The sequence below is a fragment of the Halichondria panicea genome, chromosome 2, assembly GCF_963675165.1.
Source record: "Halichondria panicea chromosome 2, odHalPani1.1, whole genome shotgun sequence".
NCBI classification, from domain to species: domain Eukaryota; kingdom Metazoa; phylum Porifera; class Demospongiae; order Suberitida; family Halichondriidae; genus Halichondria; species Halichondria panicea.
In genome coordinates, this window is record NC_087378.1 from 7,993,435 (window position 1) to 8,011,478 (window position 18,044).

General features: G+C 40.7%; 2 protein-coding genes across 2 annotated transcripts; both read left to right on the top strand.

Annotated features, from left to right (window-relative positions):
• The first annotated feature begins 43 nt into the window (after positions 1-43).
• LOC135331250 (uncharacterized) lies at positions 44-10,078 on the top strand. The gene is made up of 14 exons (XM_064526341.1): positions 44-187; positions 273-431; positions 796-881; positions 1,086-1,149; positions 1,214-1,322; positions 1,388-1,471; positions 1,625-1,660; positions 1,981-2,056; positions 3,616-3,682; positions 4,538-4,608; positions 8,139-8,355; positions 8,629-8,750; positions 9,022-9,065; positions 9,845-10,078. The coding sequence occupies exons 1-14, from the start codon at positions 152-154 to the stop codon at positions 9,901-9,903; spliced, it is 1,230 nt and encodes a 409-aa protein (XP_064382411.1). The 5' UTR covers positions 44-151; the 3' UTR covers positions 9,904-10,078.
• A 2,531-nt stretch (positions 10,079-12,609) lies between these two features.
• On the top strand, positions 12,610-17,932 carry LOC135331238 (uncharacterized). Its single transcript, XM_064526325.1, has 6 exons — positions 12,610-12,812; positions 13,290-13,411; positions 13,527-14,004; positions 14,942-15,136; positions 15,330-15,438; positions 16,384-17,932. The coding sequence occupies exons 2-6, from the start codon at positions 13,325-13,327 to the stop codon at positions 17,510-17,512; spliced, it is 1,998 nt and encodes a 665-aa protein (XP_064382395.1). The 5' UTR covers positions 12,610-12,812; positions 13,290-13,324; the 3' UTR covers positions 17,513-17,932.
• Positions 17,933-18,044: the final 112 nt, after the last annotated feature.

Consider the following 18,044-nt stretch of genomic DNA (forward strand, 5'->3'; position numbering starts at 1 on the left):
TAGGCGTATACAGTGCTAGTATACGGATTTATACTGCCAAACAAGAACTCAAGTACACACACAGTACAGTACAGCAACCCAGACCCAGAGCCCCTCTCCTCCCCCGACCGCAACCCTCGCTAAGAAGAAGTGAGAAGGATATAACTTGAAGATGGACTACGAATTCTTGAGGAATGGTCTTGATGATGTTAGTGAAACAACTTAAATCTACAAAATTGATGCTACTAGAGCATGCAACCTTTTGACCTGTTGCTTTTCTTTTGCATACACAGCATATGGAGTTTCAGAAGCACTGTACTCTGTTCTTAGAGCGGATGAGACACAGCTCCTCCTTTGAGCTGGTTCAGAGAGTAAAGACGTTTGTCAACCAGTTCTATGGTACACAGGGATCTGCAGAGGAGTACTCACACGTGATTAGAGACTTCGTGGAGGTGATTTGATATAACTATGACATTCAATACTTTTGATTGTAAAGACAGCTTCCTCGATAATTGTATGCATGCCCTGAACAGTATGTATAATTATCTATAAGAACGGGGTATAATGTGAAAGGAAGAGGCAGACACTGGGGGATCAGAGGAGGTCCGACATGTGTACCTCGACTATAGGCTAAAATTGAGGTAGTTAGTCACATGCAACAATGACTTTACTGTTGAATTTTGCACGTGACCAAGCCTAATCGATGTACTCATGTCGTACCTCCTCTGCTGTGGGATAGTGTGAGGAAGAATAGCATTACAGTACCCTGTGTGATGTACTGCAATAAACTCTTAAAACTCATCTCTATGGTAATAGGAGACGTCCCTGAGCCTGAGAGACCACCCTCTGTGGCGTGACGAGGGAGAGGAGGAGATCAAGTGGGCAGTGGAAGGAGTGGAGAAGTGAGTGATGTAGTGGAGTGGGTGAGATTAACACGAGCTAATAGGAGGGGAAAATGTTGAGATTACCAGGAAGAATGGAAGGAAGTGTGTACATGGAATAGCTAGCTTCCTCCTAACAACAGGCACATCATTATGTATACTATGTAGTATTGATGTCATTGGTATTCAGATGTGCGAACACACTCACACTAACACTCATAACAGGTTCTTAATGACCAAGCTGTACAAAGTAACCTTTTTCCTACCAAGCTCAACTGACGAGGAAGATGTAAGTGTGTAAGATCTTATTGAAAGCAATCATCATAATCATGTACCCTCCCCTCCGTGCACAGGATGAGAAGTTCTTCACTCGAGTAAGAACACTTCAGTTCATCCAACCAAAACATCTCGACATCCCTGACAGACCTCTAAATAAAATAGCTTTAGAAATGGCCACAGAGGGTAAGTGAAATAGTTAATACAAGATCACAATGTGTATGTGCACTTTCTGTGTTATATTTGTGCAGAGCTTGCGTATGCTGACAGTGACAAGATGAACTCACCAAGGGAAAAATTGACATGCATTCTCAACTGCATTACAGTCATCACAAGTATCCTTGTACATCTAACGACCCTGTACCAGATTTACGTATGGTAAAGGGTCGTTACTTTTACTAAGCTGTATCGTAGTCTATTTTGTGTGACTGGTAAAGGGTCATTACATGTGTTTTTGCAATTTAATTCCCCTTAACTAGTGTTTGCAGATCTGTTGAAACATTACTCACAAGAAAAGGGAACAGGTATAAAATACACTTCGCTATAACGTCAGCCTAGTCAGTTGCCTAGTCAGTTTTTAGTATACCGTATTACTAGAATGTTTTGCGAGCATCAAACATTTGAGAATTTTGCGAGGGTTGATCAATTCGCATTAATAAAATCCACAAAATTATTACTAGTAAATACACACGATCCTTCCCAGAACGCAATAGTTAGATCGCAAAGGGTCAGCTGATTTGGCTCATTCGCAAAGGTTTTCACCCACAAATATTCTAGTAATACGGTACTTATAGCCTGTGGCTTATGCTGAACATTACAACTAATTTGATTTCTTCTCTTTCAGGAGCTGATGATCTCCTCCCATACATCATATACACTTTATTGCTGCTGTCTCCAAAACACATGTACTCCAACCTGAGGTAAATTACACTCACACTCATTTTTGTAGTGCACTTTATATGAAATGCCCGTACAATGTAAGTATAATTATAGCTATTCAACTGTACTGTGTACTTTGTACTGTGTACTGTGTACTGCATTTATACACAGAGAATTATACAAGACAAAACTTACTTTGCTTAAATTGCAATGCTCAATCTGTTTGTATACTGTGCAAAATAAATATTAGGGTTGTATGTGACTCTTAACAATAATAATTTATGACACTTTTAATGGCCAGTTGCCTCGGAGGCGTATTAGATCAGCTCACGGAGATAATAATTGAAGTACTTGTTTGCTGTGTCTATGGGGTGTGTGAATTCATACTTTATTGGTTGTTTACATACTTGAAGCACTCTGCTCTGTGCAAACAGTCCACCCACCTTACACTCCATAATCAGGGTCCATCTCTGGGGTGTGAATATCACCTACCCAATTTTCTCACTGAGTTTTATGAGTGTGTCATATACTGTTGAAATAACTTCCTTTTTCCTGGCCAGCCTTCATTTTTGTATTGCTATGTCCTGTTAGGATATGCTCTCAAACCTGGGTTGTTTTGAGACAATGTTGTGTGTGGACCCTTTCCCTTCAGTCTAGTCTAAATTTCCTGCTGCATACTTAGTGTGTGTACGTAGCTGCCTGCCTGCTTGTTTGCTCTACATGCATTGTGTGTGTGTGTGTGCGTGTATGCATTTATGTACAATAAGCCTGTCTGAGTTTACAGTATTGAGACTTTGATTTGGCAAATATAATTATGTGAACAAATTTTTCCCCCCATATTATTTTGTGTGGGAGGTCCACATAATAATTATACAGACAGTTGCTATACTGACCACAACTAAGTGTTTCCATAGTAGCAAGTCTTGTACATGCTATAAGCATGCATTCTCTTATAAGCATGCATGCTCTTAGCATGTGCCTGTGTGGGATCTAATTTCTATAGTTGCATCAGACCATTAACTTGATATGCCATTAGCAAGCACTTGTGTGCCCACATCCCCATGATCATGAATGAGGGTGTTCAGCAGCTAATGACCCACCAGAGACAGTGAGCCAGGCTGGGAGGGTGGGTATGGGTTGGTGGTGGGTGATTAAAGCTCTTATAAGCATGCATGCTCTTAGCATGTGCCTGTGTGGGATCTAGTTGCAATCAGACCATTAACTTGATATGCCATTAGCAAGCACTTGTGTGCCCACATCCCCATGATCATGAATGAGGGTGTTCAGCAGCTAATGACCCACCAGAGACAGTGAGCCAGGCTGGGAGGGTGGGTATGGGTTGGTGGTGGGTGATTAAAGCCTATCCATCTCCCCACACATACTCAAGTCTTTGATACAGCTGTTGATATTATCAACTGAGAGAGGTGGGTGGGCCCCACACTTGCAGTAAACACTCTAGAGGCAGTTTTAAAGTTTTATTCTTAAGGTTACAGTCATAATTATGGCTGTGGATGTTTATATACTCAAACAAGATTATGTGCATCCAAGAATGTTTGAAATGTATCTGATTCAGTGTGTTCCACTTCTCTTGTTTCTGCAGATTCATCAATCGCTTTAGGAGAGAGTCAGAAATGAAGAGTGAAGCAGGTTACTACTTCACACAAATGGTAGCTCTCTTCTTTGGGTGTGTGTGTGTAGTGTACAAGCTTCCTCTGGGAGTGCAGACATAGGAAGGGACCTAATTATGTCAACCCATTTGTTAGTTGGTAAATCCCACTAAATGTAGAAATTCCTTCCCTATGTATACTTGTACTGAATGCATCATTGAAGGGAACATTGTTACAACCACAGGTGGTTATTTCCTTGGTCTGGGTCTGAATGGATTACAACCTCCCACCTCCAATAATTATGTATGCCAATTAAAACAGTCATTAGCTTTAGATAGAGGGGCATTAATTCTATTGTAGCCTATAATCAAGTCATGGGATTTGTGCACTGTCCATAATTATAATGATAATAGATGTATTAAAGCTTGTGCCTCCTTTCAGCTATACAAGGTTACATAGCCACCTTTATACTTGTACTCAGTGAATAGACATATTCAATAATTTGGCTGAATTATTTGTCTGAATGGGTAGAGCAGACAATGGATGACTGAGAAAAGTTGCTATAGGGCCCAGACTGACTGTACACCCACACACTAGTGATAGTGCTGTGTCTGGTGTGAGCTCGTAACATGCTAACAAACACATACCCCGATACTTTCACTACACACCACTCACTCATCCACTCTTGTTGGTCTTCCGTGAAATTGTATCACACACACACACACACACACACACACACACACACACACACACACACCACGCACACACACACACACACACACACACACACACACACACACACACACACACCACGCACACACACACACACACACACACACACACACACACACACACACACACACACACACACACACACACACACACACACACACACACACACACACACACACACAGGAGAGCGCTGTGATGTTCATCATGGAGGTACAGCATCGCAACCTGTCTCTCTCCCAGGAAGAGTTTGACAGGTGAGACACAAGTGCATACTTCAACTTAAGAGTTCACTCACTTGTAACAAAAATGTGGTTATAAGTTATGGATCAGATTTCTGGCACTTTCAAAGTATTTTCTTAGAAGACCCTAGTTGTGGTTTCATACCTAGCAACAGTTTACATGCCAGGTATCAATGTTTTGAATTACCAGAAATTAAATGTGTAATAGCACACCTTTGTCTCCACTGGAGGAGTACTAGCTTAATGAAGCTTAATAGCTACAGTGCTACTTAGAATATTTTCAACTGGGCTTTACGTGACAGTTTAGTTGAACTTGCCTGATTCCACCTACGTTTTTGTTGCGTAGTGAGCACCTACGTGTACAGTGAGAAAATCAGGCCATTTGAATGGTGCAATTTAGTGACTTGTATGTAAGTACTATTTTTGAGGAGCTGTAGAAAATTTCCCAAATATGCAGTGTCTAGTGTATATAGCCTATGACCTATGATTTGGCCTTTGGATCGTGAGAAGCATCTTTTAATTTGTAGAGCAATTTGTCAAAGGAATAGTTGAAATTTCCAACTCAATAAGTACTCAATTGCTTCAAGCCTTTTGGGGATTTATGTTGTCAAGGTAGCTATAGCTCTGTGCTATGCAAAGCTAGCTAAGGAACTTTCAGTGTGTACATGACATTGAAGTCTTCAGTGATGTTCTGAGAAATGACTTCCAGTATTAACTTCCCATATTTCCCGACATGTTGCAGCTTCAGTACTTATGCAATCTACAAAGCTTCCTTGAGGAAATGTGTAGCTGTCGATCTTCACATTAATTTATTCTGCATGCTACCATAGATTGAAGAGTTAGAGGGATAGGAAACGGTTGGTATCTCGAGTAACATCCGCACTACGCTGCGGTTTAATCGAGGCCATCACAACAATACCTATTTCTACATTCAGTGCATAATAAACTACAAGTAACTGTGCTTAGTCTGTGTAACTCACTTATATTTCAAGGTCTATACCTATATTGTAGTAGTCATAACCAGCACGCTTACACGTTATATGTTCCAATAGCTCTAAAACAGCTTTGGGAACTTATAACTTTATTGGAAAGTCTCTTTTTACTGGGTGTGGTCAGTCATTAGCAAGTACTACACATGGCTCATGGACTAGGCGTGTTATAAATTGCTGAAAGAGATGATGTCTCGAGGAAACACAGCTTTGGGAATTACCCGGCAAAAATGTGCTTAATAGCCTCGTTCATAGGGCGTAACGCGGATAGTTTTTGAGGCCCCACTGCAGATTCAATGTAAAATCATCACGTGCACCACTCTGTTTCCTATCCCTCTAACTCTTCAATCTATGATGCTACTGAACTCATTATCATCTATGCCAACCAGCTCCAAGTTTAGTTTATGGATGGCTTGATTAGCTAAGACCTGTAGCTGCTCTGTAGCTGCTCTGATTTAAGTCCCCCCCCCCCCCCCCCCCCCCCCCCCCGGGTGTCTTCTTTTGCCACTGTATTGTATAATTATTGTTGTTTTGAGACTGCATCTGCATGCATGATGTCATACTACATGTAAGCCCATGTTCTTATAGGCCTGAGGGAACTATTCTTGTTACAGGTGTCTCTTTAGTCAGGTGTGCTTCTCTTTACCCCAGGTGCATGGTTAATATGATGCATGAATGACAAGGTTAGAGAGGGGATGTTGGTGATGGTGACCTAGAAGTGGTTAACCATTCTGGTACTTGGTTATGTCATGTGGGGCATGAGTAGTGCCTCTTTGCTAGCCAGTACTCTTCTTACCTAATATTGCATTTTAGTGAGCTTTATAATATTATTTATAATCAAAGGGAGCAGCATCCCCTCCCTCTACAGTAAAACATTTTCTAAGAGATCTCCTTATTTATGGCTATATATAGAAGTTTGCAGTAATAATAATTTCTGGGGGAGGGAGTCCTTAGGTGTTCACTAAACAAAATGCCACTCCCTAATAAAGTGAAATCATCATGACTAGGTTATGGGAAGTTTTAGTATGGTTATAGGAATGAAGGAAGACCTGGACTTTCCTGCTATACCTCTCTGTTTATGCAATAATTATGACTGTAGGGGAATTCCCCACTGTGCACAGGCTCTGCATCATGTACGTAATTATAGCTAATGGAATGTCCGTTAGAATTTTTGCATCATGTTGTATTATATATTTGAAAGGTTTGCCCAGTTTAGTGGCTTGGTCAGTTCAGCTGACTCTAATACATTCCCGAAGCTCTATTAAGGCGTTTGTACTTCCGTCCTGCCAATGGCCCCGAGGCTTTGTTAGGCGCTCGTACTTCCGTCTTGCCAATGGCGTGACTGGCAGTCCAGACATTCTTAGCATGTAGACATTCTTAGCATGCCTTAGTCTTGTGTATACAACACACCTACCTGATTTTATAAATAGTGGTCTATATTTAGCTTTACTTAGTATACATTCTATGGTTGTAGATGTAGCTGGCTCAATGTTATTTCGTTGTTGTTGATGATGTCAATTTGTTTGTTTGTATAAATTAAGAGTCTCCTATATACAGACATGTACATTATACCGTATAGCGTGAAATTTTCGAGGCACTTGAATTTTCACTGTTTTCGAGGGTTATAGCAATCCTCCACGAAATAGCGGAATAGCGTGAAATTAATTTTTAAGAGGCCATTCCATGAAATGTTTAAGTGCCTTGAAAACTTCGCGCTATACGATATCTACCTAACAGCATCTACAGGTACACACGTTGGTACATGTATACGTACATGAGATATGCATAGTCAAGTGCAGCCAGCCAAGCCAAAAACTTTTTCCATAACCCCACCCTCACTGATTCCACTGTACGTGGCATTGCAGACTGTATCAAAACATTCGTTGCTACAGGCAGTGACCCACAGTAGCGCGCGGGTTATGTATGGGGCTCCGGAGCTGTAGTGTGGGTGGTTGGAAAACTGGCACCTTCCTTCAGAGTGCTACTTTATCTGGGGTTCTGTGACTGCACTTATTATTTGAATATAAAAAATAAAAATAAACTACCAAATACATGATTGTTAATAGCAAATTGAAAGCTATGTATAAGATGCCTGCACCATGGTAACAAGGGCAGAGGGGGAGCTGGATCATTGGTTTTGAAATTGTTTTTAATCAGTGGTCCATGAAGAAACCATAATCATACAACTGACTTGCTCTGGTAAATTAAAATGTATCTACATAGCCACACATTGGTGTAATTCCAGGTGGTCTAGTACCCCTGGGTACAGCTATACACTGTTCTGTAGTTTACCCTCAACCTCAACCCAAGTTTAGTGTCCTGGTTATGTTGTGTGTAATTACTGACTTGTTGGGCTTAATCAAAACCCCAGCACCCCTACACTCACAAACAACATACTTGCATGTACCTTATAATTTATAATAATATTATATACACAACAATCTAGTTCCTTGTTTCCTACATATCTGTTAATTACTATCACTCATAATATTTCCATTTACAGGAAAGTGATATACTCAGTTTCACATTCATTGCATTTCTCTTTTTTTTCTCCAGAGGCATGAGAAGTTCTGAGGAGCTGATTCAATCTGGGCTCGACTTGCCGACCTTTGTCACCTCATCGGCTCGTCCTAAGAGGCCCCACTCCTCTTCCATCAGTGCACCTGACACCACCTCCCCGATGGTGGCTAGACGGGCCAACGTTATACAAGAGTGGAACAAACTCCAGCGGACACACTCCAAGTCAGGGAAGGAGAAGGGAGAGCCAGCCAAGGTATCCCCTTTCTTACCCACTATTGGCTTTTCCTTTCTTTCCCACTATGGCATTTACGTAGCTTCTTTTCTAGCTCGGCTTATAGCTGAGATGTTATGTAGTGCTTTGCACATGACAGTAAGAGTTTGTAGATCATAAAGTTCTGGTTTTTACGTAAAAATAAACTGCATTATTAGATATTGTTGGGTGTCGTGATGTAACATAGCAAGTTGTGTATATATCCGTACATGTTTTGAGTGTGTATAGTGAGTTGACCCCCTCCCTTGTCTTCAGCAATGGAACGGCCCCAAACTGTCCGACCATTCTTTGGAGAGACCCAGGATGAGCACAGGGAGAGGGGAGACCACTGACCCGGCCACACTCAAGCACTTGGACAAGAAAGTATTGTCCTCAAGGTACGTATGGTATAGGAGGCACTAGGTATAGGAGTTCATACTGCAGGTATATAGGGCCAGCTACAATTACACTAATCATCATACATTTCATCTACAGTTAGATGTTGCTATATTATAAGCACTACTTTCCTCATTTTTTGCTGATTGGAAATTAACTGAGCATGCCTCGTGTACATGACAAGTATCCGTTGTGGAATGTTTGCTTTTCAATTGCTGCATGTGTGCTCAAGGCAACTATTGGAATCCATAACTCTTTTCTCTTTCACTGTAGATTTGAAGACATGACAGTTGCTGACCTGAGGCAGATGTTCACTAGTAAGTATATTTGTGGGGGGGGGGCAAGGAGGTGTGTCCTCCTAGTGTACTTGGCTGTTTCAAGGTGGTCTAGTTATTTTGTAGGTTTCTTTTAAAAAGGGTTACCTTTTTTTAGTGATTCCTAAAATTATTAAATGGCTTAAAATTAGTTTATAGCCTAAGAAACCCAGTGGTGTCAAGTGTGGTCATTTTGTTACCCTCAGGCCCCACCAGGTGGTCTTGTGCTTGTGATTCTCACTTAGTTATGGCCAGTATGTGGTGCTGGTTGGCCTGCCCATTTGTGTGTGGATCTTGCTGATGATAATTTATAGTGTAGATGTCCATGTATATTCCTTACTCCTATAATGATTGCACAATTAAAGGCCTGTGCACAATTAAGGCCTGTCAAATTTGGCCTTCTATCAAGTGTTGTTTTGTCAAGAGTATTGAATGAATCATTCTCTTGGGAAAAGCCATTGTCTTGTCTAATTCTCTGTGGGTGGTATAATAGTTACCTTTTTAGATCTGTGGGTAAAAATAGTCTGCCAAGTCATCAACACCTAGCTGCTATCCGCTGTATCAGATTAGCTCAGCACTTTGTACCTCATGGAGTACCCTAAGAAATGTGGGTAGAGACATTTTCTCATAACCTATTCATCTTAATTCCTACCCACCAATTAACCTTTCAGCTTGGGTTACAGGCTTCACCTAGGTTAATCAATGGGTCTAGATCCTATCTATATAATATCAGAAAATGCTGTGCCTATTAATTTTCATATAATATATTTTCTCCATTGCAGACTACCAAATCTTGGTGAAGAAACCAGGACAACACGAATTAACTGAACCCATCTCTTGATGTAACTTTTGTAGTTATAAGTTGACTTTTTTTTTATGCTTTACCATACTGGTTGTGTATATATACTGGTTGTATACTAGCCTCCTTCACAAGGCCTCAAATGCGGCCTGGAATCAAGGCTACTTGTATACATGCTGCTCATGTTGACACTTGCAATGAATGTTTGCCAATTTGGTTTGTTTGTAAACTATAGTAAAATTAAGTTAACAAGCAAGGATTAATGCCCATACTTGGTAATAACTACTGTGCTCTGATTCATTGCCTGCCCTCTGTAACCCACTCAGTTCATGATACAAAGCTATTTGAATACTACCTGCGTTTGTTCGTTCATGCTCGTATCGTTATCCTCGTGATTACTGTCACCTTGAAGTCATGTACATGTATGTATAGAGCTGTTGTGTTTCATTCAAGCTAGGTGTAGAGAATCTCATTGCATGCAAGCTCTTATGATGAGTTACTATAGGCAACAATTCACTGTGCATGCACCTTGGAGAGTGGTTACTTACCCTGCATGGCCTTCCTTGAGTCAGGTTATTACTCTGTTATGCAAATAATGTGCTCACCATGGAGCTATGAAGAAGGGTGTGTTTGTTTGTGCATCATCATCATGAGGTGTTCTGATGTAATGGAGGTTAATATTATGGTCTACCTATCATATTATGAATATGACACTACTAGCTAGCTTCCCCAAAAGTGATTCCATTTGTTTTCCCATGTCATTTCCCCATGTGCTCATCATGTAACATATGCATGTCACTGTGTGTGCATGGGGACAGCATGCACACACAGTGGTAGGCTGCACATGTGGTCCTCAATGGCCATGCGTGTAACTAGGTCACTGTGTGTGCATGGGGACAGCATGCATAATTATGGTAGGCTGCACATGTGGTCCTCAATGGCCATGCGTGTAACTAGGTCACTGTGTGTGCATGGGGACAGCATGCATAATTATGGTAGGCTGCACATGTGGTCCTCAATGGCCATGCGTGTAACTAGGTCACTGTGTGTGCATGGGGACAGCATGCATAATTATGGTAGGCTGCACATGTGGTCCTCAATGGCCATGTGTGTAACTAGGTCATAGTGTGTGCATGGGGACAGCATGCATAATTATGGTAGGCTGCATATGTGGTCCTCAATGGCCATGCGTGTAACTAGGTCATATGATATGAACTGCTCCTCCTAGTATAATTATAGTAGTGGATTTGACACAATATGGAGTGCAGAATAATACTTGTACATGTATGGCAGAGTGTGAGTGTTTGAGTGTTTGTTTACTGGTACCCTATAAGCTGTTTACACATGCACACACACATACACACACACACACACACACTGTGTCATAGGGTCCAAATATACTTTCGTAAAGTGTGTAAGTGTGATTCAGGTGAACATGACACCAACTCTGCATATAATGATGTACACTTCTATTAATGTTTATTTTCGAGGTTTTCAAAGATTGACCTTGCCTCGAAAATTGGTTTACATTTCCGGTTGAAGTAGGGGTGTTGTCATTTAAACCTCTATCCTCGAAATAAAATCTGCGAATTGTTTAGTGTGAGCAATCTGCAAACATGTATTGCCTCGAAAATAACCCGCTCGCTATATGGAATTGCATTCATATCGGATGTATATATATAATTGTAGTGTTCATTGCCTCCTAAGCAGCTGCCCACCCTCTCATTTGAAACTATAGTGATGTTGCAACCAAAATAATAAACTTTTTGTTTGTACAGAAGTTCCGTTCTTAGTGTGCCTTGTAAACAAATAATGAATACTAGTTATGTTAAAATTCATGACGATCATTATGCACAAGGAATGTGCACTGTTTACAGTGCGTTTCCATGGCAATTTATATAATGACATCCTATAATCCTATAGTACGTCGTGCCATACATTCTTACGTGTACACGACCTTAATGTCTGGTGAAAGGTTTTTTGGACCGAGTAAAAAACATTGTTTACATTTGTTAGACTTGAATTCAAGGTATTGCCAAAATATGTGGGAGGGGCTCTGCGGGTGGTCTCCATGCACACGATACAAGTGTGGAGGAGGGTGTAGACTGTATAAACTGATTCATACTGTATTGTGCAAAATGGTCCCACCTCTCGATCAAGATATAATTATTTTGTCTAAGTCTCAGATTGATGCCTTAACCTAAAAATAGCCATGGAATATTGGAATGTGCATGCATATCGTTCCCATGTTAATAAATGTTTGTTGATTGTATCTACCAGATGAAAGAATTTTTCGGAACATTGGTCCCACAATAACTGTATGCCCTTAAGCACATCACATGAGTCTGACTATCCTTTGATCATCATGTTGTATAAGAGTGTGATCTTGTTCCTTTAGATTAGGTACAAGCTCTGAACATTCTCACCAGAGTCATCGTTTAATTCGTACATGGATACTGTTGCTTTGGGAGTAGAATGCAATCAGCTAAATTGTTCCCAAAATAGAAGTAACTTATAGGAGCATTTTCAACGTGACCGTGACATCACATGTAACCGCTGTACAGTTGCAATAATTACAGCTTATTTGGGAGAGAATGAGGTACTTTATCACAAGTATACATGTAATAGCAGCCATAGCTAGTCTTCTTGGGAAGTGCGGCTGATTCATGAGACTATGACTGTACATGCATCCTGAACACCCCAATTTTTACCAGCCTCGAGCTCCTCCCCTCTAACATAATTTTTGTAGTCATTAGAGCTCGCGCGGTGAATCTTGTGGTCAGTATACAGATTTAAAGTAAAAAGTAAGTATTAACCAGCTAGCTAGTTAACTAAGTTAGTCTACTTCTCTTCTTGTGCTACTGGTCAGCTACATCTCGTTCGTCTAGTGCTCTGTCAGTGTTGGCAAAATCAAGCAGTCTAAGAAATAATTTATTAACTCTCAAGTTCAAGTAAGTGAAGTATCTAGACTAGCTGTATTAGTACTGTTTAGCTATATCCAAGCTTGATATTGTACTAATGCCGTGCTAGCGAGTTTGAAAAGTGCTGAAACCGAGCATTCCTCTGTTTGCCTAGCTGTCATTTTTAGCTCATTGTCTTCGAGCTTTTGATCTTGACTAACCACATGCACTGTGCACTAATAATTTACCGCCATGCAAAAAGCATACAATCTTGAGCTGTAAGACCACCCAGAAAAGCTTTAAGCATGGATCCTATAGCTTTAATATGCAAGGTTATCGTTTGCTTTGTTTGCAAAAGGTTGCAACGGCTATATGCAAGTGTGTGAAGGCTTAATTTGCCTGCAAAAGAGACTTAGCTCAGGTTGCCAAGGACCTTGGCGCCGGCGCCATAAAGCTTTGCAAAAATGTATGCTTGACCACCCACACACCAATTTTGTAATTTATATTCATACTTATTTCTTTGCACAGGTTTGGCATAATTATACTAATAACTCCAGTCTAAGATGTCCAAGATGTCCATCTCCAGCAAAGGTCGTGAGGTGCTCAGGAGCAAAATGAAGTACAGGAAGAAAAATAACAGCAGTTGGAAGGTAAATTTTTAAGTAATTAAGATTTTTGCGATTATCATGTTTTTGGGCGAAAATGAGTGATAAATCTGCTAATATTTACTGAGTGATGGTCATAACTATTTTCCCTTTCATGTAGAGTCGCTTTGTTGCTGCATTTTGTGGAGTAGAGTCTGATGACCCCAAAGCACCAGTTGCTCAAGTCTGCTTATTTGAAGATTACGAGAAGCCGGGTCAAAAACCGAAGAACGTAGTCAAGCTTGAATCTGCGCAAATCGATTCAAGTTATTCAGGATCAAGCGCAAGTGCTTACTCATCCACGACTGCTTCTCAACGACTAAGTGTTTCCCCTAGCAGCTTTAATTCGGGTGGGTCTGGATCTGGAGTTATCGACAGTGGCAGTGGAACAGTCGGTGGTACCCACATATTTTGTATTGTAACAAAAAGTGGAGAGGCACACGAATTTCGTACGGAGACGGAAAATGATAGATTGCGCTGGGTACGTCTATTACAACTGCTCATCATGTACCCAAAGTCAAGTATACCAGAAGAACCCAAGCTCAACCCAATTAAAGACACTCTGAGACTGAGACTAGAGGCAAAGAAATACGGAGCAAGTAAGTTTATTTTAGAACTATGTTACGATAGCTTAATGGTGTAATGTATGTGTATCTAGCTAGGGGCTTTGTGTTTATTTATTATTGTGTGGGTTGATTTGTCTTTCAACATAGCGGTTTCACTTTCCTATCTACTCTGTTTAATAACAAGTTTGTTTACAAGCTTCTGTTAAAATTTCAGTTTACTTCCTCCTAGGAAATAACAATATCCATTGTATATGTTCACTTCTTGTCAGCCTGCATTCATTAGATATAAATGGATTCATGATGTTTCCTTTCCTTCATAGTGTTTATTAATTACAATGTAGTAGGTCACATGGCTTTTATCTGATCTCTTGGAAAATTTAAATTGCCCTCTGCACATGTGCAGTGTCATAGTGTAGCATGCATGTGGTTTTGATTGACAATGAATGAATATGCTGACCTTTGGTGCTATCAAAACACTGGCAGACAATATCAGATAGCTATAGCTTAGCTTTTGCAGGGGTGGGTGGTTACACTGCTTCGGTTACTGTTCACATGCCTATAGATACCATTGCTAATCTGAGATGGCTAGTGTTTGTTTCCCACTAGACTTTTGGCTATTTATTTGTTTAGATGGTGCTCATGTATATTACACAGAGAGAGCGTGTACAGAACATGTGCTTTTACAAATTACCCAGGGACCAGACAAAACTAGGTCTTTGTGTGTAGGACAATAGTTGTGCTGGGAGACTAAACTGTCTAATCGGGTTATTTTTGTGAGTATGGTTTAGACTTGGCTAGTAGCATTGGTTTTGGGGTTCTCGGCTTCCTGTGTCTGATGGCATCTCCTCTGTCACTGGTCATGCCTGCCAACTTGTTAGCAGGAACTTATCTCATCGTCCTAATATCCTGTTTGTCTATATTAGCTGTAAATTTCTACACGCATCATTACACGCTGCCTTCCTCTGCACAGATTCTGCTTGGATGGTGTACATTCTACCAGAGGGTGTTGGAACGCGCTGTCGTATAATCGGAATCAATGTACTCGCCTTGAAAAGTGGAATCCCTGGCAAACAAGTTGGCACTCTGAACATCTACAACCCGGCTGACCCTACCACTCCTCTGCTGAGCTGGGACCGTGACAAAATGAGGAGAACAGGCAAAACAGGTCAGTAGACTAGACTAGATTGTGTCATGCAACCAACAGGCAAGACAGATAGTATGTGTGCTTTACTTTACAACTCAACTGCTGTTACAACTCAACTGCTGTAGTACTTATTTGTTGCGTATGGTGCCGTATAAGTTTAGCAAGTGATGAATGATTATGCTTTAATAATGATTACAAATGCTGTTCCCTACAGGCAACCTAGTGTTTGTGGAGATTGGGCGCAGGTGTTTCGGTGGTCCAGGGCTGGTGTGGATGTATTCTGGCTTCAATGATGCTCAGGCCCTAAGAGAAACGCTCCACAAGTAAGTGGATCCATTTAGTGACTTGGTGGGCTTGTTGGTTAAATAGTGTAATGTGTTTGTGGTCAGTATTGAGGTGACAGGTTTTGTTATGTGTACTATAAAGTTGGTTACTCAACTTTACCACAATGTTTGAGGTTTTGTTTGCCTGTTAGATTTTAGAGGCTGTATAGAATGTTGTTTTTTTGATCTTTTGTTCCCTTCAAAAGATTGTTTTAGCTGCTAAAAAAACTGTATAATTTATGAACATAGTCAATCAATGCTTTGTGCAGATGTGATAATAGCTTGTGATGCACATGTGATCTAACAAAGGTCAAGCATCATGTGGACTATGATTATATCATTGTTCTCACTTATCACTTAACCAAGCCCACAACCTAAAAGGTCAATTAGTTATTGTTAGCTAGCTAAAATTACACCATTAGTTCTTTCCTACACTAGAACTTACTCTGAGTAATCTAAGCTATCACAAGCTTTCTTACCTGTGCTTATATAAGAAGGTCAACTGTTGATGCTGTGTCTATAGGTGCTAGATATTGATTAGGTGTAGCATGCTTATTGGAACGTGTTGTATATATCCTATTTCCTTGGCATTCTACTTAATTACAAGTACTAATTTGGTGGTATTGAGTTCCATGAAGTGATATCTCCTACACATTGTTTGCATACATGTAGTCATGAGGGCTTGGTGGATCACCCCATATGCTAGGCTCTGGAGTAGCTAACCCTATATGTGTAGAAATTGGACTTGCCCTCAGCCCCCCTATTGTTGCTTGGTTATTATCTTTTGTAGCCCTGGTTTCTATAGCCAACAGATTCCCCTCAATATAGAATGTAGCCACAGGTTGTGTTAATATCCTGTACTTGTTTATACCTACAAAATACAATTTCTATTAAATGACATGTACTTCCTTTGCATTGACTCATTATGTCTTCTATTTTCTGTAGCTTCCTATTCAAAGGAGATGGGACTGCTGTACCGATACACACTCATACTCCAAGTCTATACGATTCACCTCGTGCTTCTTTCGATGCAAACTTCCACCCCGCATACCAACGTGAGAATTCCGTGGGATCACTAGGACACTCAAATCCACTCCTTTCTCGAAGCCGTTCTATCGATCATGATTCTGGTTTTGTGGGCTCTCCAGGAAGTTTCACCGCACCCAAACTTGAAGGTCCTCCTGTTCGCCTCGATAAGCACCCCTCTATCAGACGCAAGAGAGACGCTTCTAACCCAAGAGACATAAGACGGAGCAGCAACAGCAGCATCAACTCACCTATGGGCAGCGGCAGCTTCAATGAGGTCTCAGCTCGATCGGGAGAATCTATGGAGCCTAGTTTCGAGGAAGGACAGTTGAGTGGGAATCATTCGCGATCAATATCACCCCCTCAAGATGAATGTGATGGTGACGTGGTTGGCTCTATGGATCCTGAGCATGTTCCAATGTATGAAGTGGTCCCAGGTTTTGGTCCACAAACTCGAGTCGTAGTAAGAGGAGGCGAAGCTGAGTACGAGACAATGGTTCATCCGAGTGCAAACGATGACATGATGGGCGGCTATGTACAGATGAGTAAAGCACCACCTTTAGCGTTACCTAATCACACTAACCCAATGTCAGTTCCAAAACCACAAGCATACAACACTCTATCGCATTCCTCAAACAAGCCTGGCCCACACAACACAGCTGCTGCACGCAACAATTACGATACCCTTCCCACCATCAGAGAAACAAAACAAGACATTTACGTGAACCACCCTCTTCCCCAAGACTTGAAAGATGTTCCCCAACGTGTGTACACTCCGGATTATCAGAATGTGGAGTTGAGCACATCATCAGAGAGAAGACGCGGGTCCATGACGAATGAACAGTACGAGAACGTAGATGGGAGGAGGCAATCGACAAGACGAAGGGACAGTGACCACGAGAGTGTCGAACTTCCAATGAGTACCGGGAAACCACAGAATCGTCCAAAACAAGAAATACCTGATAATTATGTACAGTTTCAGCCGAAAAACACACCAGCTTTTAATACATCGATGCCACAGCCGAGTATGGTTACAAGTGAGAGTTAAGCTTATTTTATTTATTTATTCTGGATCTCACAGTTATTGTTTTTTCCCTATTCTTCCTTATTTCTGATTCTCTGTTTGATTATCATTATAATTTTTGGTTCTTTTCGTTTTGAAAATTATCATTGTATCTAAACCAGAGTTGTTATTATCATAATCATTTTTTGTTTTTTCCTTTTGAAAAGCACTCTCTCAAACCCCTCATGATTTTTGCAATCTCACGAAAGCTGATGGCAAAAGCATTCATCTGTGTTTTTAATTCTGCTGCACCGAACTCTTACTTGTGTATAGTATTAAATGTACGTGTGAACATTGTTTGGCTCGTGTGTTATTTAGATGAGTAGCCCCCCCCCTCATATAGTTGTCACTACATTCTTGTGTACTTCATGCAGCATCAATAATAAATATTATTGTTTACAAAAATTTGTCAATAAATAATTTCTCAAGTTACCATAATTGCTATAATGAGGTAAATTTGTATAATTATAGGGTAATGGGTCGTCACTAGGCTGCTGCTACATTTTATATTATTAAT